The sequence below is a fragment of the Agelaius phoeniceus genome, chromosome 24, assembly GCF_051311805.1.
Source record: "Agelaius phoeniceus isolate bAgePho1 chromosome 24, bAgePho1.hap1, whole genome shotgun sequence".
Taxonomy (NCBI): domain Eukaryota; kingdom Metazoa; phylum Chordata; class Aves; order Passeriformes; family Icteridae; genus Agelaius; species Agelaius phoeniceus.
Genome location: NC_135288.1, coordinates 3,948,665 through 3,973,143, shown reverse-complemented (window position 1 = coordinate 3,973,143; position 24,479 = coordinate 3,948,665). Strand labels below are relative to the sequence as shown.

At 41.1% G+C, this 24,479-nt stretch overlaps 1 protein-coding gene across 2 annotated transcripts in view; it reads right to left on the bottom strand.

The window, feature by feature from the left end:
- PRDM2 (PR/SET domain 2) overlaps positions 1-24,479 on the bottom strand; it is a 65,194-nt gene that overhangs the window by 8,824 nt on the left and 31,891 nt on the right. Inside the window, exons 1-3 of one of the 2 annotated variants that reach the window (XM_077190386.1) lie at positions 15,204-15,259; positions 11,944-12,054; positions 6,703-11,062 (exon numbers count right to left, since the gene is read on the bottom strand). In XM_077190386.1, coding sequence (XP_077046501.1) covers positions 6,703-11,062; positions 11,944-11,962 — 4,379 coding nt within the window. In that variant the 5' untranslated portion in view covers positions 11,963-12,054; positions 15,204-15,259. Of the gene's footprint in view, positions 1-6,702; positions 11,063-11,943; positions 12,055-15,203; positions 15,260-24,479 lie in introns of those variants that run through there. The other variant, XM_054647744.2, reaches the window with a different exon arrangement.

The window sequence follows — 24,479 nt, the reverse complement described above, 5'->3', positions numbered from 1 at the left end:
TACACTTAGGGAACACTGTAGTTTATTTTATTTTATTTAGCTTTATAGAGAAATGGTGGCACCAAAAGAGTTCCAAAGGGTTGCTGGGGAGCAGCAGAATAAGGCTGAGCCCTCAGTCCTGCACATCTCATTACATAACAAAGAAACCACAGAAAAAAGTGTGTGTTGACTTCAAAAGGCAGATGAGGGACATGCTGAATTTGCCATAATGAACAGAATACAACTTCAAATTCCAGTGACTGTGGAGTTTGAGTGTGAAACTCTTCAAAGCAGCTCAGTGATGTAAGAATTCATTATTTCTCATCTCCCCACCTCCTTCCACACTGCAATGCTGAGATCTCGACACCTAAAGGAAAAACTCCAGAAATTCCTCACTGAGTCACTGGGGCTATGCACAGGCCTGGGCCTGGGAATGAGCTCTGCATTCCCAACAAAATCACTTCCCTGAAAAAGTCCTGGCATTTACACAAGCATTAGAGGACACAGTCTCAAGCTATGTCAGGGAAGGTACAGGTTGGATATTAGGAGGAATTTTTTCACCAAAAGAATAATAAAGCACTGGAATGCTCTTCCCAGGGAGGTGGCAGAATCACCATCTCTGGGTGTGTTTAAAAAAGCCTGGACATGGCACTTGGTGCTATAGCCTGGTTGAGGTGTTAGGGCACAGGTTGGGCTCAGTGACCTCAGAGGTCTCTCCCAACCTCATCATTCTGGGGTTCTGTGCTTGAACTTTGCTGAGCAGCACTGCCTGAACTGCAGGAGGAATCACAGACTCACTGAGGCTGGAAAAGACCTCCAAGGCCATGAGTCCCACCTGTGCTGTGGTGGTGTTCACAGGGGTCCCAGGAAGAGGGAAGAGATGAGGATCTGACTCCATGTTTCAGAAGGCTGATTTATTCTTTTATGATATATATTATATTAAAACTCTACTAAAAGAACAGAAGAAAGGATTTCATCAGAAGGCTAGCAAGCAAGAAGAAGAATGATAACAAAAGTTTAATAAATAGATGTGGAAGTTCACCCCTCTCTCATCACAGACTTACCACAAAAGCTCAGCTCCAACCCAGCATGGGCTTGTTCAAAATCTATTGTTTAGCTCCTTTTCATCATGAGCAGAACTCCATCATCATGTGACTCATGAGATCACATCCAGCAAATAAAAGCCAGAATTAGTATGTAAGGTCCTCTAAGTTCTCTTTTTAAGGCCATTCACAAGCTATTTGTCTGTCTCTAGCAATTCAGCTCCTTGGCTAAACCCAACTCCAGTAAAAACCTGGAGCTGAGCCCATAATTTTGGAAATGAAGTCACAAACCACAGCAAATGAAGTGAATGCTATTCCTATTTGCATTCAATATTGAACATTTAGACATCAAACTCTATGACATCTCCCCAAAGAAAATCATCAGGAACCAAACTAGAATTTTAAATATCAGCCTTGCAACACAAAATGCTGACCAAGCAGAGCAGCAGAACCAGCCCAGCCTGAATCCCCTGGGCAGCTCCCACCAGGGCTGAGGAGCTTGGAGGGCAGGAGGGGCCTGGCTCTAACACCCAGCACTGAACACAGCCCAGCTGTGCCACAAGGTGCTTCCCATGCCTGCCAGCAAACTGGGAAATGGAAAACAAGGAAAGGAAAACACAACCTGTCAGATCTGCCTCTCCACAACAACCCCAGCACCTCTGTTTTTATTAAAGCAACCCTCATTTGATCTCGCCCAGCGTGTCACTTGGGCTCTGTAAACAGCACAAGGTAAATTGTTTTCATTGCCTGTCTGGATGCATTTCAAGACGTGTCAGCACTCTGTGGGCTCTGTTACAGCTTTATTGTTGCTTCAGATCATACAGAGGCAGCTATAAAAGCCAGAGAAATTCAATTATGCAGATGAGATGCAATTGCAATAGTGACTATGAAAGCTGCACATTTCTGGTTGTGATGAGTCACCTGTTTAGGACTGAAACCCTTTGATGATCATTTCTCATTTGGAGATCTCCATCACCCAGCATTTCTCTGATAAATTGGTGAGCACAGGTGAACATCTCAGTGTGGCACATCCTTGGGACCCAAAGGATTTAACATCACAGCAGAGACACCACACATAAAATGGCAAAAGGATTTCTGCCATGATATTAAAGAATGAGGCTGGTTTACTCACCATCAGTTCACTGCTACACATGGCCAATAAATCCTCACAAGGTGACTGAAATACCCAGACTGCAGCAAGAGCAAACTCCAAGTGATATTTCCTTTGTCAGTAAAGACCGGAAACAATGAACCAAGTTTATGTCCCATCCTCTGCAATCTCCAGACTGTAAATCTTCACTTTTTCCATGTTTCCTTTTTCTGATAAAACCTCAAAATACAACACTGAGTATGTAAAACAATATTTTCCCTTGGGTAAAGATAGTAAAACCTAATCCAGAGTGGAAACTCCACTGTGGCTTCCCCCCAGCTCCCTGGTGTAAGGAGACCAAGGATTCACCTCTTCCACTGTGGTGCAAATCCCAAACTGCAGGGAGTGCAAAAACACCCCCTGAATGTTGGGAGCTCTGCATCATCCCATCAGCTCTTCCCCCACCATCCAAACTGCAGGGACAATGCTGTTATAGACAGAACATCCAAGGAATGACATCCCACATGGAAAAATAAACTGGGGCTTCTTAGCAAAAAGTCTCATTCAGAGAAGCATTAATTTGAATGGACAACTCCATAAAACAGTAACTTACTACTGGATTAGCTGGGAGCATGTGCAGGATCTGACTGCTGTAAAATGCTGTTTAGCCTCAGCCCACTGCCACACTAACATGGACACAGATGCTTCCAGCTGGACTGCAAGAGGCACAACACACATCTTGAAGGGAATACAACATTCCAAAACTCCCTAGAGCCAAAAAAACCTTTGCATTTGCATTTGTATTTTTCTTATTGAACTATTTAACAAGTTTAAAAAATATAAAACCAAAAAACTATAATATCAGTAAAACAGAAAACTATAGTATCAGAAGTTGAAATAGTGCATGTAATTTTCATTTAAATAATTTCAATTTATCAGCTGTGTCCACAATTAAAGCCTAAAATCCTCAGGCTAAGCCAGAAGTGGCCAATTGGTACAAATTGATGTCACTGAGCCAGGGGGACACAGCTGAAGGATACATTGAACTCCTCCTAGATGAACACTGGTTTATCTTCCTTTATCTTTCTCTTTCTTTTCTCTTTTTTGGCACATCTGCTTTCCACACAAAAGGCAACTTTCCCCCAAAGTTTTTGAAAAGTTCACTTTATTGGTTTTAGGAAATGTGTCATAATAATAATAATTCCATCTGCTTGGTCACTCAGTGCTTGCAACACCAGGGACTGGAGCTCACAGCACAGCATGGAGAGCACATGGAGGAGGAACCTCCCTCTTCAGCTCTTACCTCAATTTACAGCCCTCCAGCAAGGCTACAGCATTCAAAAGCAAGGACAACCCCACTTTTATGTCAAATTGCAATTTTTAATGTTTTCATTAGAATAATCTTTATATCAACTCTCCAATAGAAGAAACAATATACCTAACAGCAAACTTTAATACAGGAACATGCTCCAAGATCAACAACCCAAAATGAAAACAAAATGAAATTAATGTAAAATGTAAATCACATATAGTACAATTGAAGTGTCCAAAACAATTTAAATAATTTTAAATATTTTATTTTCTTAAACTTGCTACAAATGCTTTATACAATATTTCAACATAAAGTCCCCATAACAGAAATGTAACAAAATGGGAATGATAGTGAAAGTGAAAGTGAAAGTGGCACAAATTCACCAAACAAGTATTAAACTACAAATTTTAAAGAGGTAGATTACTTTTTAAGAACAAAAAATAAAAGGGGTGTCTGTATAAAGAAATGAGTCACTTTCCATCCATCCTGTCATTAATTGTGAAAGCTCTAGGAACATATCACAAACAGTATTTCCATAAAAAGTTGTTATGAACAATAGACCAATTCATTGTCTTAAATTAGAGGTGTACAACCTTTTAGAATAATTATAGATTTCATTTTCAAAATATGCAGGTCTGTAGCCCTGCTCTAGGCTTCTTATCCATAAAAAGATCCACTGCATCCATTCTATATCTGCTGTTTAGAAATTCATCACTGCCATATAAAGTTTTACTTGCACGTGTAAATAAGAACTTGGAAAATCCATTAAACATCCAAATCAGGCCTTTTTTCACTGTATACTGGGCATGAAAAGACTCAGAAAGTGAGGAGAAGGTGGGAAGGTGATTCTGCCCTGCTGGTTGGCCTCTACTGAGACAAACAGCCTGAGGAGACCCAAAACATGACAAGAACACTTGGAGTGCAGCAATTGCTGGCCCTGACTCTACACTGATTTCTGCACAGGCTGAAGGGATCTGCACTGCCCAGCACCATCCACAACACCAAGAGCAGAGAGATTTGGTTCAGGTCATCCCCACTGTTCCTTCTGCTGATCTCCTGTGGGGTTCCATGTGTGTTTAATTAACACTGCCCTTGGCTTTAATCTGAATTCTCCCACATGTGTCAAGCACAAAGTAAGAAAGTCTAGGCCTGACACTGCAGGCAATTTTATGGCTGTGACTCAGCTTCTGGGAGTTTCACAAGCTTGCATTTCACATCCCTTGGTGTAGTGCTTATCCTAAGATGAGCATGCAACAGCTCTACCATGGCATTAAGGGATTTTTTTTTTGTTTGTTTTGTTTTTACAGGAGATTCTTAGAAAATAGAAATTTAAAAGAAAAACAAACAACAAAACAAAAACTGAAGATAAATGACAAAAAAAAATTGTGAACGAGTATGTTTACACAGAAAAACTGAAAGGTGAAAAACAAATTGGCAGACAAATATACATGAAGCAAGTCTTGAAAAAAATATTAAGATTTCCTGGAAAAAAAAATCAAAACCCAACAGTGCCTACAGAGAGTAGAATCCAAGTTAAACTGTGCTGATATTAGTGTATGAAGGCAGAAAAATTCTTCATACTGTAGAACTGATATAAAAAGAATTTGAGTAGACAATCTAGATTTATAAAAGTTACTTCAGAGACAAAAAGAATTCCCTGGTGTAACCATTGGTTAAACTGATAAAGACTCCAAGCAGCCAAAGTAAATCAAGGCTGTTTGAGCCAGCCAAGGAAACCTTGCCCCAGGTCAATTGTTATTTCCCCAAATACTACAAACAATTCCCATATGCACCCATTTCCAAGTACTTGGTTGTTTTGCCTAAGGTCAAATGATTCATTTGGATGGGAAGATGTGGTGTTTTGGCTTCTTATTCTACTGATCTGTTCTGGCACCATTTAAATACAGTTTCACACATAACTAAGGGAGCAGCTGATGAGAATTAACATGAAGATGTTTATGTCCCAAGGGAACAGGCCTGGTAGACATTTCTGGTTCCTAAAAGGCATTTTTACACCATTAGTCTCCAAATTCCACTAACATTTTTCTCCTTCAACACATCCTAATTTGGGTATGGATTATTTGAAGTCAAATTCCCCTCCAGCACTTGGGAATAATTCTGCTATATTGAACACCTTTACTTTCCAAAGTATTTCCTCACTCTTTGGAGATCTTCACTGTAAGACACACAAGCTGTGAACAGTCTGGATTTTGACAATGAACAGATCCTGCTCTCCTTGCTCTGACAGAGCTGCCAGTTCCTCCCCCTCCTCTGGATTCAAAACCCCTCCCCTTGGCCCTAACTCTGGTGTTAATCACAGCCAGGCGCTGCAATTACCAACCCCAGAAGAACTCGTAATTACCAGTGAGCTTTGGGAAAGTTCCTCAGCAAGTCAGACTCCTGTTTCCAAGAACAACAGGGCAGGAGCAAGGTAACAAAGGTTAGAAACACTGTGCAAAATATACTATTGATTTGAGAGACTACATGAAGACGTGAATCGGGACTCAGGCACGTAGATTAAGATTTTTTATTTATTTATTGAAGGATTACCCTTTCTTGTGATTAAAATGCTTCTTCTCAAAAAGAAATAGAACTTTAATTATAAAGTTTTATAGTGAAACATAAAGAGCATGATACTTCTAACAAATTTACATGTTCATGTAACTTTTCTTACATGTCTATTTCCCTTATATTAAGTATTTTATGATCTCAGTCCGTATGCACATACATTTTTGAAGTATTTGGTCATGGTTTGTTTCTTTCATATATATATATATATATGCAGAGAATGCTTTTTATTACAAACCAAAGCAAGTTATTTTAGTGAGTAAAGAATGCAGTCGTATTTTTTAACTTAGTGAACTACCATAAATAAATCTAGAATGTTTCTGGGCTACCTTAGATGTCAGATACCAAATACAAGGTCAGTATCTCCAATAACATTGAGTTTAATGACATTAAGTTTATTTGCACTCAGGTATTGACATTTTTTTTCCAGACTTTTCAATTCAGTTTATAATTAAAGACATTCTCTATACAAACCGTGGATAATTTCATGACATGACAAAATGCATCAAGTATGTACATCATACCCCAGCATCAGTAAGCTGCTCATCCATGTTTTAGGAAATGCAACTTTTTTTTTTATTTAAGCATGAGAAACTCAAAAAAAAAAAAAGACAAAAAAAAAGACAAAAAAAAAAAAAAAAAAAGAACCAGCAAGCAAAACAGCAAGCAACGTGTTCCTGGGTTGTTTCAACTTCAAATGAAATGCTTACCTGAAATCTTTCAGTTCTTGCTTTGTACTGCTTTCATCTCTTTTGTTTTCTGCTGCTTCTGCATTTGCTGCCTGCTGCAGGCTCCGTGTGATTGGTCCTCCAATCCTCTCTCTGGATTTTACACTGAACCTGTCTGCCTTTTTCTTACTTGCCACAGCAGATTTACTTGGCAAAACAGCTTTGTTATTCCTTTGGATTCTGACGTGCAATTTCCGGGACGCTTTGCTGGAGATTCCAGAGGAATTGTTCTTAGAAACCACCTTAGTTTTTTTCCCATCAACGTGGGACATTTTAGCCACTCTTACAGGACTAGAGTTCCTCAAGGATGAAGATGAATTTGGCTTTTTAGATCGCATGGAAGGTACAAATTTAACGTTCTGTTTGGATTTGAAGGAGGCAGAGGGGAGCTGGAGCTGTGCAGGTCCTGAGGTTCGTGCTCTGGTCTTGCCCAGGTGGGGCTGAGTGCTCTGCATTTTGATTTCTGCATCTGCTGTTCGCCTGCGCTGGTTGCTGCCTTTGTCACTGTTTGCAGGTGAAGAAGCTGCACTTTTTTTGGAAGAATTCTTTTTGGAGGAGGGAGAGATGGGTTTTTTGGGGCAGCTGTATGATGCATGCTTGTTCAAACTCCCAATGTAAGTGAACTCTCTGTTACAGTAGGGGCAGATGTGAGAGTCTGTCTCAGATGGGTTATTTTTCAGTTCTGCCTTCTGCTGGGCAGATTTCTTTTTTTGCAGGATAGCTTTCTGTACAAGCTGGTTTTTCTTTTTCAATGCACTTATTTTTAGTTTATTGGAGGACATTTTGCTGATCTCCACATTGAAATTGAGTCTTTTAGGCTGACCCATTCGTCTGAAGGCGTTTTTCCCAGGCCCAGCAATGACCACCATGCCATTCTTAGGCTGCACTGTCTGTTTGAGGGGGACTGGATTTTTTTTAGGTGTGTATCTCTTTTTATCACTAGCAGATGCACAGGCCAGTATGTGTTTGTGTAACTCAGGCATGTTATCAACACTTTTTCCACATTTTGTGCATCTAATGGCAGTGGTAAAAGTCTGTGGGATATTATGGGTTGTGAAGTTTGTTGCAGTAACTCCAATCCCCATAGGATTACGATGGTGATACTGGAACGGAGGTGGTTTAAAGCTTGGGTAGTGTTGATTGAGGCCCATACGGACATCTGGATCTTTAGATTTCACTCCAGAAGCCATTATCTTTATAGTAGTATAAAGCTCTTCAGAAGAATCATTTAGATCTTCATCTTCCTCCTCTTTTGAAGGTTCCAAAGAATCTTCTGGCAGGTTCTGCATGTGCTCTGCGTTGGCCTTACTGGGGTCAGTGAAATTCTGGGGTCTCAAAGTCCCACTTTCAAACTCATGATGTGTGCACTCCTTGTCTGGATGGAGATCCCGTTGATGCTGTTGCAAATTGCACAAAAAAGCAAATTCCTTTTTACACACTGAACAAACAAAGATATTCCCTACTCCATGAAGCAGAAAGCGATGTTCTGACAAGTCTGTTTTATCCCTAAAGAGCTGTACACAGAATTCACATTTGAAGGGCCATTCTTCAGCATGAATGGATAAATGCTTCGTTAGGTCTTTAATGGAAAGAAAAGGTGATTCGCAGACATTGCACACAAAGCTCTTGTTGAAGGTTTCCTGCACTACTCCTGATTCACTTGAAGTATGAGGCTCTTCTCTCGCTTTCTGCTGCTCACTTTCAGCTTCTTCCTGTTTTATTATTGGGAGAGAACTTTCAAGGTTATCAGCAGAGGAAACAACAGAAGAAACTACAGAAAGAGGAGGTGGAGATGGAGACGATGAGGAGGAAGAGGATGAGAAAGAGGAGGAAGAGGAGGAGGAAGATGAGGAAGACAGCGTAGGGGGCCCAGGTGAAGCAGCAGAAATAAGAGGTTCAACAGAAGGGACAGGGGATGGAGAAGGAGAAACTGTAGGTGAAAGAACCGGCAGTGGGGACTGGGTAGTAGTGTTGGAGAGTGGCGAGGGGCAGGAGGAGGTGTTAGTGGCACTGGCAGAGACATCTGGCATGGGTAAGGGCATGGTTGGGAGCAGGGGCGGAGGCGACGTGGCCACGGTGAGCACGGGCAGGCAGGGCGGCGGGGACGGGGCGTTGGTGGGCGTTAACAGCGGGGGCAGCTGGCACACAGCGGGTGCAGCCGGCGCCTGTGGCACGGGGGAAGCAGCAGAGGAGCTGAGGGGCTGAGGGTCAGTGCAAGGCGCTGCTGAGGGAGCGGGGTCCCCGTCGGGCTCGGCCGGAGGCTGCGGGGCCGTGCCGGGGCTGTCCCTGCCCGGCTGCTCCGGGGCCGCGTCCGTCCCGTTGTACTCGTTCAGCAGAACCTTCTGCAGCATGCACGTGGTGGGCTTCTTCTTCTTAACACCACTGCACGTGGCGTGGGTGGAGTTTTCTTTGCATTCCCTCATTTCAGTATCACTGCAAGGCTTCTTATGCACACTTAGATCTAGAACAGATTCCCAGGGAACCTGAGTCTTGCTTTTGACATCAGACCTTTGTTTCATACCGCTGGATAAATCCAGGGGCTGCTGGTTGCACACGTTGCCAAAAGTTGGAGCTGCTGTCCAGTCTTTTGATATTTTATATTCTTCAAAGCAATGAGGGCTCAAAGTCTCTTTGTCCTCCCTTGCAGTCAAGCTCCAAGCAGGTGAGTTGCTGTGGCTTTCTAACTTTGGCATTTTTGAACTCCTGATATTATCATTCCACACAGTTTTTCCCTCACCTGATTTGACAAAGTCTCGAAGCACTGGACTGTGCTGTGGAGAGCTGGGAGGAGAGCTGGTCCTTCTTTTAAATCTGCTGGACACTGGAGGCAAAACAGATGATGATGTAACAGAAGGTCCTATTTTAGGGATTTCACTTGATGGAGTTATCTTCTTACTGTCCTGTGTCTGAAGAAGCTGCTTTAATTTTGATGACAAATAAACCCCTTTTTCTTTATGGAAAGGTAAGGTTTCTGTTGAAATGCTAAGAGGAAGATTTAAAGAACTAGTAGGAGTTATAGGTTCTGGGTCTATTTCAGTTTTTATTTTTGGTACAAGAGGAGGGCTGGCAGTTCTTCTCTTTTTGGATTCACTGCTCCCACTGCTAGAGGGTTCCTTAGGAGGTTCATTCACATGTGTTTGTGTAACCTTTAAATTTGTGGAAATTTCCACTGTGACTGGACTGATTATACAATTCAACCCATACAAGTCTGCAGAGTTGGACTCCATCTGAATCACGTCACAATTGCTAGTGCTGCTGTTGGACTGAATTTTCCCATCAATGTAGTAATTTAAATTCTCAGAGATATTGCTGGATATATCCATAAGATAGACATCATCTCCTTCCCCTTCCTCTTCTATTTCTGTGCTCGCTATGTACACACTCTGGACTGCTGGGGCTGGCTCTGCTGGGAGAGGGGGCTCCTCAGTAAAGAACCCTTTTCTCCTGACACCTTTGGGAATGAGATGACGCTCATGAACCCTGCGCTGATGCCTCCTCATGTTGGTGTGAGTACCAAAAACCTTCTTGCAGTATTTGCACGGATGCAATTCTTTGGGCTCCTTATTCTCCTCAGCAAACGCCGAGTTTGACATTTCCTGGGAAACTTTCTCCGAATCCAAGACGACAGAGTCTTGCACAAGACCGGAAACATTCAGGTCATCTTTAAGACCATCATCCACAATCACCTGGTTATCAGCAACATTATCCAAGTGTTGTGAGGAGGTCAGTGTGAGGAATGGTTTCCTTTTGGGGCCGGCCTCGTGGCGCCGCTCGTGCCTGCGCCTGTTGATCTGAGTGCCGAAGGCTTTGCCGCAGTAGCGGCACTTGAACGCGTGGCTCAGGGTGGAGATGTGGATGTGCATGTGGCGCTCGAGCCCTTGCTTTGTTGTAAACTTCCTCTCACAATGCTGGCAAGGAAACATGAATGTTTCCTGAACATCACCGTTGGATTCCCCCTCTGCTTTTGGAATTTTCACCACGAGTTTTTTCTTTGGAGAGCTTTCTGGAGATTCCTCTGACGTACTCTTTTGTTCTTCCATGGAGTCCAACTTTTCTTCACATATCAAAGGCATTTCAGCATTTTCTTTAGGCATACTGGTATCTTCAATCTCCTCTTCATCTTCCTCTTCTTCATCCTCCTCTTCATCATCATCTAAATCATCTGATGCACAGTTTATTGCTTCTCCTTGTTTGTCTTCAGTTACCACTTGTGTTTCGTTGGTGGGACTGGGGATCATCAGCTTTGGAAGGACATCCTGATTTACCATCTCCTGAATCACAGCTGTTTGTTCCAGAGACAGCACAGCAGAAACAGAAGGAGTTTCATCTTCCTCTTTGTGACCTGGAACACAAGAGTGCAGTAAAGAAGAGCATGAGATATTTTCACCAAACACTTCAGGATATGCTACACCTCTCTTATTTTTTCTTCTAGCACAACACATCCAACGTTCCTGACCCAAGACAATATCACCACTTCTCATTTATTTACTCATGGGGATGGATGTTTTCCTGCATGCCAAGTCCTACCTATCTGTTCTCAGGGATATCCATTGCTGAAGGAAAGAAGGCCAGGTTGGTTGGATGGGGCTCTGAGCAACCTTGTCTAGTGAAAGGTGTCCCTGCCATGGCAGGGGGGTGGAAGAAGATAAGCTTAAAGGTGCCTTCCAACCCAAAATGTTCTGTGATTCTGCAGATTCTGGGAAAACACCTTGGCTGCCAATCCCCACAATGTTGCCCAGGTGGGTACATTATAGAGCAAAAAATCCTTCTCCATTCCTTAGCTGGGCCATAAGGTACCTGAACAGTGGTGCACACGTTGTGCCAGCAGAAGGGACAACACAGGGAAGGAATGGAAGAGTTATGGGTCAAAAGAATTAATATTTTTCCCCCTTGGTACTGACTTTGCTAATTAGCAATAAATAATGACCATGAAACTAAGCTCCAAAGACAGAGAATAAGGATTTTGCTCTGCTATTATCTTCTAAGGAGTTTGTGTTTATGTCTCAATTTTGCAGCACATTAGTTTTTCCTGTGGTCAGAGGTGTATGTTTAATGACATGCTTCTCATAGCCAAGTTCCTAACTAGTAAAACAGTTGGGGTAAATGACACAAACATGTTCACTTTGTCACATTAAGATAACCTGCTCATGTACTGAACATGACAAGCATCCTTTGATTCAAAAAGATAAACAGAAGGAAGAAATAAGACCCTTGAGAACTCACCTTCTTTAGAATCCCTCATATCTGCAGAAGTACAATCCAAATCAGTCTTTTTCTGTTTTGTATCTGCTGCCTTCTTGCCCTTGTTTTTACTTTCCTGAGTCTTCTTCTTTCCTAGTGGGAAAAAAGCATTTATTATTCTTGCTTAACAATTTTTATTTGTCATGTATCAGTGGCAGATTTAAACCCTCAGCTTTGGAGTGTAACAAACTCCTGTAGAGACCCTGCTTTCCTGAGAAATAAAAATGACTGATTAGGGGAACAGACAGCATTCAGGTAAAAAACTTCAGACACTGAAATGCTTTCCTTACTTTCAAAGCAAGAACAAACTACCTGTCCAGGATTGAGCTGACATCATGCAGTTATCCAATGCCTTAATATGGTCACTAAATTCCTGTATCTCACAGAAGGATATGGAAAACAGAAAATCTCTTCATACACAATTAGTCTTAATGTTAATTGGAAAACCTTACAAAACAGAAACCCAGAGAGGTTTATTTTAGTTGTATAAACATCCTGAATGATGAGGAGAGTTATGATAAAAACAATGAAGTAATAACACCACGAGTGAAGAGTGAAGGCAGCATGAGCTTGACAAACAGGGCAAAGGCAGAACAACCAAGTGAGATGGAACTGGGTAACAGAAAACATTGAAGGGATTTGGATGGGTCCTGACACAAACACCACTCTCAAGTTCTCACCTTCTGTTAGCAAAATGAAGAAGGATGTATTAGTTGCAGAGGGTGATGAACACAAAAGGGCATTATGTGCAAAGAGCTGACCAGTACTGTAAGATGTAAACACACTGAAAACTTCATTTTCCACTCCACTACAAAGTACTGCTAATTTTTGCCATTAATGTTGGAGATTCAGGTCTATAACATACAGAAATTATGATGTGGGGTGTGTAATAACAAATGGAAGTTTATAGCTTTTCATTCACTTCATTGCAGCCTGTACTTTCCACACAGAACACAGAAAACACCACTGGAACTCCTCAGTTCTACACTCAACTCTTGGGAGGAGCTGTCCAGAAGTAGCAACCCAGACTCCTCCTGTGCCCCTCTAACACACAAAATGTGCTTCATAACACACTGCCCATTCCCTCTGATCAGAAATGTCCACCACAGCCCTACATCCATTTCCTGGCTGGAAGCACATTCTTCCACGTCACAATCCTGTCAAACTCCTCCTTTTTACCCCTTGAAAACAGTTTTCACATCCTGAGCCAAGAAACTGAAATGCCTTGAAAATAAAAAAATGCTCCTCTGTTCCAGGAAGTTCCAAGTACACAAACCCCCCAGGAGACCAGCTCAGACAGCCTCAGCTTTAAAAGGAAACACTTGTTTTGATTACAACAAACTAAATCATTATCTGCATTTCCTCTCAAGGAGCTCAGATTTCATAGGCTGTCCCCAAATTCCAGTGTGTTTCAGTTTTATGTATATAATAAACCTTTTTAATTTCTTATCTAATTTAACAGGTTTTAGTCCTATAACCTGACAATAGTCACTCAGACTGAATTTTTGTCACCTTTGGACAAGACACACACATCCTTCCCAAAATGAACTAGCAATTTTCTCTGAATATCCTCAATTATTGTTCTGATGCCCATGTCTATCCTGCCATAAAGGACCATCCTGGATTGTTTGAACAATGCAACATCAATTTTGCTTTTATACCGAACACCTGTGACTGTCAGAAGCTTTAGCACATACCTGGGTGCACACATGGGCATGAGGAAGTCAGAGCACATCTTTCTTTATGTGACAAGCTACTCAAAGTCCAATTTGAACCCCATTTTCTTATTATCAGCACCCCTAATGTTAATTATTACAACCAGCACTACCAAGATCTGAGTATGAAGGACATCAAAGAAGTTTCCAGAAGTATCTCCCAGGTCACCTGAAATTCTCTGGGAATGTTCAGTAACACAATCCAACAGTTCCACTTCTAGGGAAAAAGTGGAAATGTAAGATTTCAATACATTCCAAAGACTCAAACATGCACCACAATACACCTTAAGAGTGACACAAGAAATCATACATCATTCCTAAGAACTCTCAAATCTTTTGCAAACCACTTCTCATCTGAAGACCACTATCAGTATCTTGACTTAAAACCAACAAAATTCTTGACTGGAAACAAGAATTAAAAGGTTGGTCCACAGGCCCCTCTCACCTGCCACACCTGACATGTGCTCAGACATTTTTCCCCCACAGTGCAATATCCAGCTCTACAGTAGCCCTGGATTTCAGCATAACAACAGGTTATTATTATATATTATTAAAGTCTTCAAACCAGGACCAGATGAATTCTTTTTTCTAACAATATCAGAAACCCTTTCAAGGGTAAAGTATGAAAAGGCACGAACATAAATCCCAAGTGCTAAAGCATGCAGATATGTTTCAAAGTGTCACCAGGTTAGAGAATATAAAATTTCTAGTACCTCAAATCCAAAGATAATCTGAGAAATCACTCCAATAGCAGGATTTTCAGACAAAATCAAGGTACTTATGTCACATACCTTATCCTACTGATGGAAAGCAGAACATTTGCAAGTTCTGCCAGTCCTAAAAAGAGATGTAATTCACTCCTGATGTAACCTGCTCCATGATACAGCTGGAGGTGTTTCAAGCTCTTGGCCTTTGAGCACTGATGCATTTGAAGAGAGGATTCACCCAGCACCCAACCTGCCCTTTCTCTGCAGAGTGAACAAACTTCTTGTGCACACACAGCATTTCAGATGTGTCAGATCAATTCCTGACACAAACCACTGTAGATGTCCTTTAGTTTGTTCATCTTCCAGGCTGCAGCTTTCTTTGAAAAGGTTCAAAGAATTCACTGAAACATGCCAGTGACTGTCCCAGATGCACAATTTCATGGTCCTGACCACTCAACAGCACGAGCCCAGCAAGAGAATTTAAGAACAGAGTAATGGGTGATACTTCACTGCTATGCTCTCCCAGCATTCACATATTTGGAGTTCAGAAACTTTTGTAAATGGCTGTTGATACACTTTCTCTCATGAGTTCTCAAAGTGCTTTTAAAATCCATATAAACTCGAATTTTCTTCCTGCAGATTCCCAATAAAAACACAGCCTACAACTGATATAAAGGTATCAATGAGTAGTCCAAGGCCTGTTCCTTGGTTTTCTTATTGTGTCAGAGGTCAGGAATGAACTGAAGCCTGCAGGAGGGGGAAATGCTTCTGAACACAGAAGCTGGTGGAAGCCTGAGTATAAGTACACACGTGCACTTACCATCAGGTTCCTGAAGGGTCCTACATGGCTGCTACGGCCAGCTGGATCCTCCACTTGGTCTAAACAAGAAAGATACAGGAATGAAACACAGGGAAAGTGAAATGGAAACAATGACAAAAGAATAAATGAAGGGCAGAACTTAACATGTGGGTATGTGCTTTAGAAGAATTGTAAAAGAAAGATGCAAAGGAAAATGAATGAAATAAGCAGATGGAAAGGAGGAACTTGTCTGTAGTGATGAAGATCAAAAGAGGAATTCACCCATTTGTAATTTGTCTTGCAACTTTCAATAGTGTTGCTTTTTCTCTCCACTTGTGCTGCAAGATAGCTCAGCCTTCCCACCTTTACAATCCCTTTATAGCAGTGCAACAGGCACAGGAGAACTCGTGCTACTGCCAATGGTGATCAGCACTGCACTGATCCTGGAGCAGCTCAGACAACACAGAGTGACAGTGTAAGAGAGAAGTAACCTTTATTTGCCCATACTTTGGATTTCTATTTGAGAGAAGTAACCTTTATTTGCCCATACTTTGGATTTTTATTTGAGAGAAGTAACCTTTCTTTGCCCGTGCTTCATTTTATTGATAGAACCAAGGCACCTCTGAAGAACCTACAGTTAGCTGGGCTCAGGCTTTTGTTGTTAACCAAACCATTAATGGGATTATTAAACCACAGAGTTATTTCTGGTGGGATGGAATAAGCCTAGTCAGAAGCTGGGAGGGAAGACATTTAACACAATCTTTCCATACACTTGGAGCTGAACTCTATAATTAAATATTGCTCAACTGTACAAGATGCCATTGTCTTTAATAACCTTTAACTGCAGCACCAAACATGTTCACAGTTAAGATCATAAAGTAAGAAGGACATTCACACCTGAGCTCAACCACTGCTTCTATCTCTTACAGAAATACAGAATGGGGACATTTGTCTCCCCAAAATCCTTGGGTCAATAAGGGAAAAGAATAATTGGTATGAACTGAAATTACTGTTACTTCTTTGAGATCTGTAGCCAACAGCTCTAACTGCAGCCCATAACACACCCAGACCTTACCCATGAGTGCTAAAAAAGTACCCCAGAAATCTGCCCAAATCTCAAACCTACCACAGAAACCTGCCCAAAACTACCACAGCAACCTGCCCAAATCTCAAACCTACCACAGAAACCTGTACAAATCTCACACCTACCACAGCAACCTGCCCAAACCTACCACAGAAACCTGCCCAAATCTACCACAGCAACCTGCCCAAATCTCAAACCTACCAGAAACCTGCCCAAATCTCACACCTATCACAGAAACCTGCCCAAATCTCAAACCTACCCCAGAAACCTGCCCAAATCTCAAACCTACCACAGAAACCTGTCCAAATCTCAAACCTAGCACAGAAACCTGTCCAAATCTCAAACCTAGCACAGAAACCTGCCCAAATCTCAAACCTACCACAGAAAACTGCCCAAATCTCAAACCTACCACAGAAACCTGCCCAAATCTCAAACCTACCACAGAAAACTGCCCAAATCTCACACCTATCACAGAAACCTGCCCAAATCCCAATTCTCCTGGAAAGCAGTGGAGAAGTTCCCTCAGAGACCCCTGGACAGTATTTTTAGAGTGAAGTTCCCTCAGGGACCCCTGGACAGTATTTTTAGAGTGAAGTTCCCTCAGGGACCCCTGGACAGTATTTTTAGAGTGAAGTTCCCTCAGGGACCCCTGGACAGTATTTTTAGAGGACAGACAAGGGCAGCACTTGGCAAGGCTGTGGCAGAAGGGGAAAGACAAAATGGCACCTTACACTGACAATGCCACACAGGCTCATGTGTGAATCACAATGTAATAACATAAACCCACTTGTTAACCCTTTGGAACTGGTTGAGATTAAAGTCTGCATCAATCCCATGCAATAGCTGCTACTATTCTATAAAACAACTTCTAATTATTTTCTCCTATTGAAAAAAATTCAGTACTTTGGCATTAAAAAGAATGGAATAAAGATTAAGTGAATATTCAAGTTAAACATTCTATTGGAAAATTCAGCAGAAAACAACTGCACTATCATTTCCATATTCTTTTGATTAATGGATTTTAACATACTTTTAACAACTTGAATTTTCATTTGAGGAACAGCTTGCTGTGCACCAGAATTCATCTGTTCTTGTTTCCAGAATGCTGGTTGATGTCATGTTTTTCAAAATAAATTCCTTAAGCCTTCAGACATCAGTAAAAATGTGAGTAGTTGTTTGTTCTGCAGGCAGGCCAGAACACACGAATGCCTTTTTCACACACAGAATGCTACATCCAAAAGAACAGCATAACTTGCTTCAAAAAATTAAACCCAAGTTGCATTGGCTGGAGGTGCTCAACAAAATGCAAAAACATTTTGCAGTGACTTCTTAGAGCCTTGTCCAAATGTGAAGGGCACAGCACATGGGTGTTAAAGACCTTACATCTTTAATAAGTTGAATTGGTTAAACAGGAAGGTAACTTGGCACAAAAAATGCTGTTTAATTCAAAATGCTCACTATTAAGATGTGAATACTGAGGCTGTTCTTTAAATATGTTTCTCTGTTTGCATTTAAGATACTTTGTTTTGCTTTTTGTTTGGTTTTTTTCTTTAGTTCTTCCATTATTCACAAAATCTTTCATTATTCTCTACCAGCACTTGCTCACACAGCAAAGACAAATCAAAAAGCACCTGGCTAAATAAAGGGCAACATTGCTGTGTGTTAAGGTCTGCTCTGAGCCACTGAGACTGCCAAGAACTCCCAGCATTTAGGGAAAGCTTGTAAGCACAACATGACTGATATATATATATATATATATATATATATATAAAATGAATGTATATGAGGATTATTCATATCATCAGGGGGATTACAGAAATTTGCCAGAAACATGACCTCAAACCCACAAAGTTATGCAAATATTTTGTTCCAATATCTAAGCCAAGAGCCACATTTCAGAGGAGAGGGCCCAGGGTCCCTGCTGCCCATCCAGCACTGCAGCCTCACAGCCCCAGCACCCGGCTCATGTCTCACTCACAGCATCCACCAGCTCCTAAATTCTGCTAATTAAGTATTTTTAAAATTGCTGTCCAAAGTTTTAAGTGATCTAGGATAGCTGAGGTTCAAAATGTGACACTGCAAATTACTGGAGAAAAAGGAAGCAAGAGTAAAAATAGTAAAAAAACCTAGTATTAGGCTAAGAATAAAAAGATTGCAACCTTGAAAGAAAAAGCCTCAACAATTCTTATTTAAATCTTATTTAAACAAACATTGCTTAAATGTTGTAACATCACTTTCTTCCACAATATTACTGTTAATACAACAATATATCAAAGTTCCTTTTAAGTACTGGCAGTTAAGCTCAGCTTTGAAAGGATTCCAGCAAGCTTAGCCTAGAACTCCAAGTACCTCTGAGCAGACACACTCATCACCTGGGGAGGGAATGGCTTTGGAACCCTAAAGCTCCCAACTTCAAATGAAACCACACATGAAACTGCTGCCTACCAAGTGCTCTGCAGAAAATCACCCCTGTACTGGCAGCAGAACAGCTCCAAAGCCCAAACACAGCTTCCCAAGAGCCCAGGGCTCAGAAATTCCAATGCTGCCACACAACACCTCTGGTGATCATTTTTGAGTAATTTTTCCCCACAACCCAGAAAAAGCTTTTAATTTTAATTTCTCTGTCAGTGTGAGATAGATGCACTGTACTGGGAGCATTTCCCACTTTGGCTCCAGATCATCCCAGGCACATGGAAACCTCCATTTTCAGTACTGAATCTTGCTAAACCAGAACATTTTAGAGGCAAAGTCAGCACATTTTAATCATATTCCAGCAAGTCTAAGGATGAAATTCAAGCCACAGATCAATTTATAAACACCTCATTAAAAGGGATGTCAATTAAATGTAAATGGTTCCACACACAGTATCATTAGGAGGCCTATTTCAACAATGCTGTCAGGTAGGTATGAAAACCTGCAGAAAAAAGCAAAATGCAAAAGCTTTTATTACCCTGTTTTCTTCCATCTGTCATCATTGTAAGCATTTGGAGGAGTGTACTTCTTGCAACACCATTATAGAGTTATCAGATACAACTCCTTTGTGTAGGCATAATTGTATTGTTAAGCAAATTAAACACTAAAATTGACATGAGCTGTTTCACAGTGTACAGAAACAATCACAACAGAATTTTAACCTCCAGCTCCTGAGAACCACAGGAATATTTCAGAGCTGCAGAGGATCATGGTTCTGTACTGTCAATCTGCCCAGACCTAATATATCAAATAAAGCTGGACAGGAAGAATACACACAGCTATATAGGACAGAAAAAGGAAAAAAGTCTTGTGAATTATCTACAGATTATGGGCAAGTGCAGTGAGCAAAGGTTTCTCTGTAATTTTTCCAGCAGAACTTGCATCTCCTCTTCCATAAAAAGACACTTTCAAGCTTACCCAGTAGGAGCAGGAGAAAGAGGAAGCCAAACTTCACAGCAATTCTATTAATACCAAACTGCCTGTTGTATAAGCCCAATGCTACCCATTAAGCACAAAGAGCACATTTGAATCACTGCATTTTCCCACCACAATATAAAAGGGGTGAGGAACACCTTGGGAAGGTGTTTCAGGACACCTGAAGAGGCACATGCTCCAAACTGTGCATGGAACTATTGGTACTGAGCACTAAATACACTTTTGCAGGCAAGAAGCTGAGCCATGTTTAACAGAGACTGTTAAAAGTGACATTTGCATAACAGATGAACTTGTTGCCATGGAAAGCATAAGAAAATTCTGAGCTGGGCTATTTAAAACACCAATTTCTGCAAATGTTTGGCAAAGCCTCCACTTTAATGATAGCACTGAAGATCATGTTACTGTGTCTCACCACAAACTTCTGGAATTAAGGCAGTCAGTGTAAGAAATGGGAGGATGACACCACAGGTGTGCCATGCCACGAGAAAGAAATGACCCAACAGTTTGTAAGCACAGAAGGGAATATATTGCCATTATACACAGTTTGTGAGACTAGAAAATCTGACACTGTTCACAAATTTCAGATAAATAGATTTTAAAAAGCTGGTGAAAAACTCTGAGTGGGAAGCCTGTGTTAAATGTGTGGGATTACACCAATCCCTAGCAGCTGAACTATGAGCTGTCTCTGGTCTTCTTCATACAAGTTAGCTTTTGTAAATGAAATTCTGTACCATAACTCTGTACCAGACAAGAGACAAAACCAGTTTACACTGTCTGTCAGAGTATGTCATCCACTCTTGCAGCATCTCATTCCAATCCCCAACACGTTCTGCCTTCTGACTAACCTGAGTGCACATCCCAGGAAGTCTTAAATTTCTAGACTACAAGCCTTATAATGACTTAAGTAGTACAGAATGTCACCCAACAATTGCAAGGCATGGCAAACAAAGGTTTAATTCCATGCAATTGTAACCCACACAAGAGCTGTGATGGAACAATTAAGTATAAATAATTAAACGTAGAGCTTTAATCGTAGCAAGACTTGAAAATGTTATTTCTGCCCTTATGCCAAAATTTCTCAAGCAGTAGAAAGAGGACACAAATATGGGGCCAGACTTGCTCTAGAGTTTCTCAATCACTCCACTCTGTATTTCTGCCTCCCCCCATCCACTACAAATTCCCAGCAAGTTGCTCCATGGCTGCCACAGCTCCCACAGCCAGCCCAGGACAGAAAATATGATGAACATTCTCCTCTGTACTTCTATTCCATGAGCTTTTGTTTTGCTAAGTATTAAGACAAAAGCAGCAGCAAAAGAAATGTCAGCTGGCACACACACTTTCCAGAAATAACTGGTCTCTATATTTAGCCAGTTTTTATTTCAAATTCAGTTAAAAATAGAGCACCCAAATTGTGTATTTAATACAGAGAATGTCTAAATTTAAATCTCTGCTTTAACCAATCAAAGCTTTTATCTAAGCCCAGAAAATGTTGCTTCCAGTCACTAGAGCTTGCTCCAAAATGTTTGTGAAATGAAGTTAATCTCAGATAATTAGAAATACCACCTATATTGACAACAGTATTTAAAGGTAATGCAAATGAAATCCCTCACACAACTACTTGTACTAGCAAGTTTAAATAGATCAGTCTGCCTTTATCTGTAATAAAAACCCCAAATATTTGTCATGGCCCTATTTGTATCACATTTCAGAGGATTACATCAAAATATCTCTGGGTTTAGCTAAGTTATCCTCAAAAGCAACTACTTAGGCCTTTACCTGCCATTTTATTCTGCTCTTTGACAAACCAGCTATGTTCCAATCCAGCAGCAGTCACACAAATAAGTGACATTAAAAAAAAAAAAGAATAGAAAAAAAGGACTTTTGAGTGCACTGCAGACCCAAAGCCCTTCTCACACAGCTGATCAAGGTGGTGTCTTGCTGTCCAGAGCAATCTCCCCTCTGTGCCACACATGAAAGCTGTCACTGCATGGCAAACCAAAGCCACTGCTGCCAATGCCTGCCTGGAGAACACAGCTGGAGCAAGGCTGCAGGCCCAGGACAGGGCTGCCTTTGTGCCCACCAGGAGCCCCAGGATTACTGCAAGCAGAGGCCAACCCCTGAGCAAGCAGGAGCAAAGCCTCTCACAGTGCTCCCAACAGGCTAAAGCTCCCAGGGATAAAATTAAACCCCTCACAACTGCACAAGGTCACACTCAACGTTTTCATTGACAGTCACTCAAATTTGTTCTGTTATTATTTTTATTGAAATTTGTCATGTCATTTATGTTCACCATGTCTGCAACATGGCACTTCTCAGAAATTTTTCTCCAAGTATTCCCAGTAAAACCCCTCTGTGTTTTACAGTGTATTTCACCCACTCTTTGACATCCATTTCCAAGTTTCTTTCCTTTAACTTTATTCTATTTTTTCAGTACAGGTATGCAGTGTTTTTCCACCAGTCCCCATTAAAAATATTGCAGCATCTTCTCAACTGGGTCTCCAACCTAACAAAGAACATTAATTGTTAATAACCAGCTCCTGTCAAAACATATTTGCAGCATGAAAACTCTGCTTCTCTGTATCTGTTACATTTGGAAAGGCTCATCTCCTTCCAGTTCCTTTGTCACTCTCTTCACTTCAGAGTGACAAATCCAAGGTCATATGGCACAATATCACAGCAGGTCCTTTACAGAAGTGGATAAATTAGGATAATGCTATGTTGACACTACTATCTAAACTCATCATTTTAATGTACAATATAGTCACCAAATTATTTTTATCTGCTGGGAAATTGTGGAAGATTTGCTTCACTTCCTTGGTGAAACAAAGTGTTTCATTCATTTCAGCCACAGCCCACTGACAGTTTCTTAAAGAAAGGCCTGTCAGCCTTCTCTGATAACATGAGATACACTGAATTATATTTCCAGAGGAACTGTAATCCTCCAGTTGCCCAATCAGTCCATTTCTCAAAAGGACTGTGCTACAGGACAACAGCAACAGTTGGTGCTCATGTTAACAAGACCAACAACAGAAGTTCTAAATTTATAATATGCCCCAAACCAGACAAGAGCAAGTTGCCATGTGCTTCATTTGTGACACCAAGCAAGGTCACAGGCTCATGAAGTTATTACTTCAGGGAACAGCAACTTCTTCCATTTTTCAAACAGTGAAAACAAATCTCAGAGCACAAATATATTTGTCTTCTGCTCAGTTAACTGCTACATGTGAGATGAAAATCTAATTTGAAATAAATGGGTTAAAACTAGAAGTTTTAGCTTTAAACAGTTTAGTTTAAAACAACTAAAGCAGACTACAGAAATAAAATGTCACTGTAACATAACTTGGACAATTTAATTTGCAGGTAAAGAACCAGAAAATAAAACCAGCTCTGGTATCTGAGTGGGGAGAGCAGAGGGTGACACCCAAGAGTTCAGGATTTGAGAGCTCTGAGCTGAGCTTCAGCACAAAGTCTACTTTGCTTTGCAATCCTGACAAGGGTCTGTAGGATCAGAAACACTGGGCTTGCTGCTCTTTACCTGCAACTTGAAGGGAATATTTTGCAGCAAAGTCCATTTTCTCCCCAGCTCACTGCCTCAGCTCACCCAGTCCTTGGGAAAAGCCAAAGGAGACTCTCCAGACCTGGCTGGGGATCCAACTGTGGCAAAGGTGGGGTTTGAACACTCCAATCCCATTGCCTGGACGGGTCAGCTCCCAGTGCCCTGAGCTGCTCCCCACCACAGCTCACAGCCTGCAGCTTTACTGCCACAGTAAACACAGGGAAGTGTGCACTGCACTCAGCCCTGAATCATGGTGATGCCTGAGCAAATGCTCCCAAATTTCTATCAATTAAATCCCTTTTACAAACAGCAGTCACACTGTTTCTGATGGACTGCCAAACAAAAGCAGATCTGTGTCTGAGGAGACTCCATGAGGCACCTGACTCTCACCAAGAGTTACAATAATTAATGTACAGCTGACTACTCATCTCCATGGCATTTTGCAGCAATAACAATCAAGGTGATGGATTTTCAGCTATTCTAATACTCTCCCTAGAATAATTTTATGTCAATCAGCACATTAATAACAGTGCCTCTCTGAAGTTGTGCAGCATTAATCATAGTCCATCAAAAGCTCTCAGAGAACTCTGATAACAAAGTGGAACAGCAGAATTAACTCTTAACAGCTGGTAAGCTCCTAAGTGCTCAGAAAGCTTCATCCTAAATAACTCTCAGGCACTGGTGATCCAAATAAATATTGTGATTTTCCAGGGGAGAAGTGTACAAAAGGCAAGTAAATACTTCTAGAAAATGGTCATACATTGCCTAATTTCTTAGCTACAAATGCCACTGAGTCTTGTTTCAGTAACTGGTAATAAACCCAAGCAGAAAATCAGTCTGCTGTAACATTTCCTTGAGGAACTCAACACAGCAAGTGTAGAATTCTTCAGAACAGTCATTCCTGTCAATCTGTCTAAGGCTCTTGGCAGGAATGACAAAATAAATTGACAGATTGAAAAAAATAAATAGACTCTAGTCTTACAAATTATTTTTCTTTTTGTTAATTTGAAAAATATACAAACCAGTTAATAAATAAAATAAAAGATTTCTTTGCTGTTTTGCAGGTTTTTAATGCAGCAATGTGGGAATCTTCATGGAGCTGACAAACACAAGTTGCCTTCTGAAGGAGACTTCAATTAAAGCAAAGAGCTCCCAGCCACAAACTCAAAGGGAATCTGCATGTCTTCAATGAATAAACCAGCTACCAAAACTTTGTGTGCACACTCCTGAAGTGAAATGTGCTTGCTCA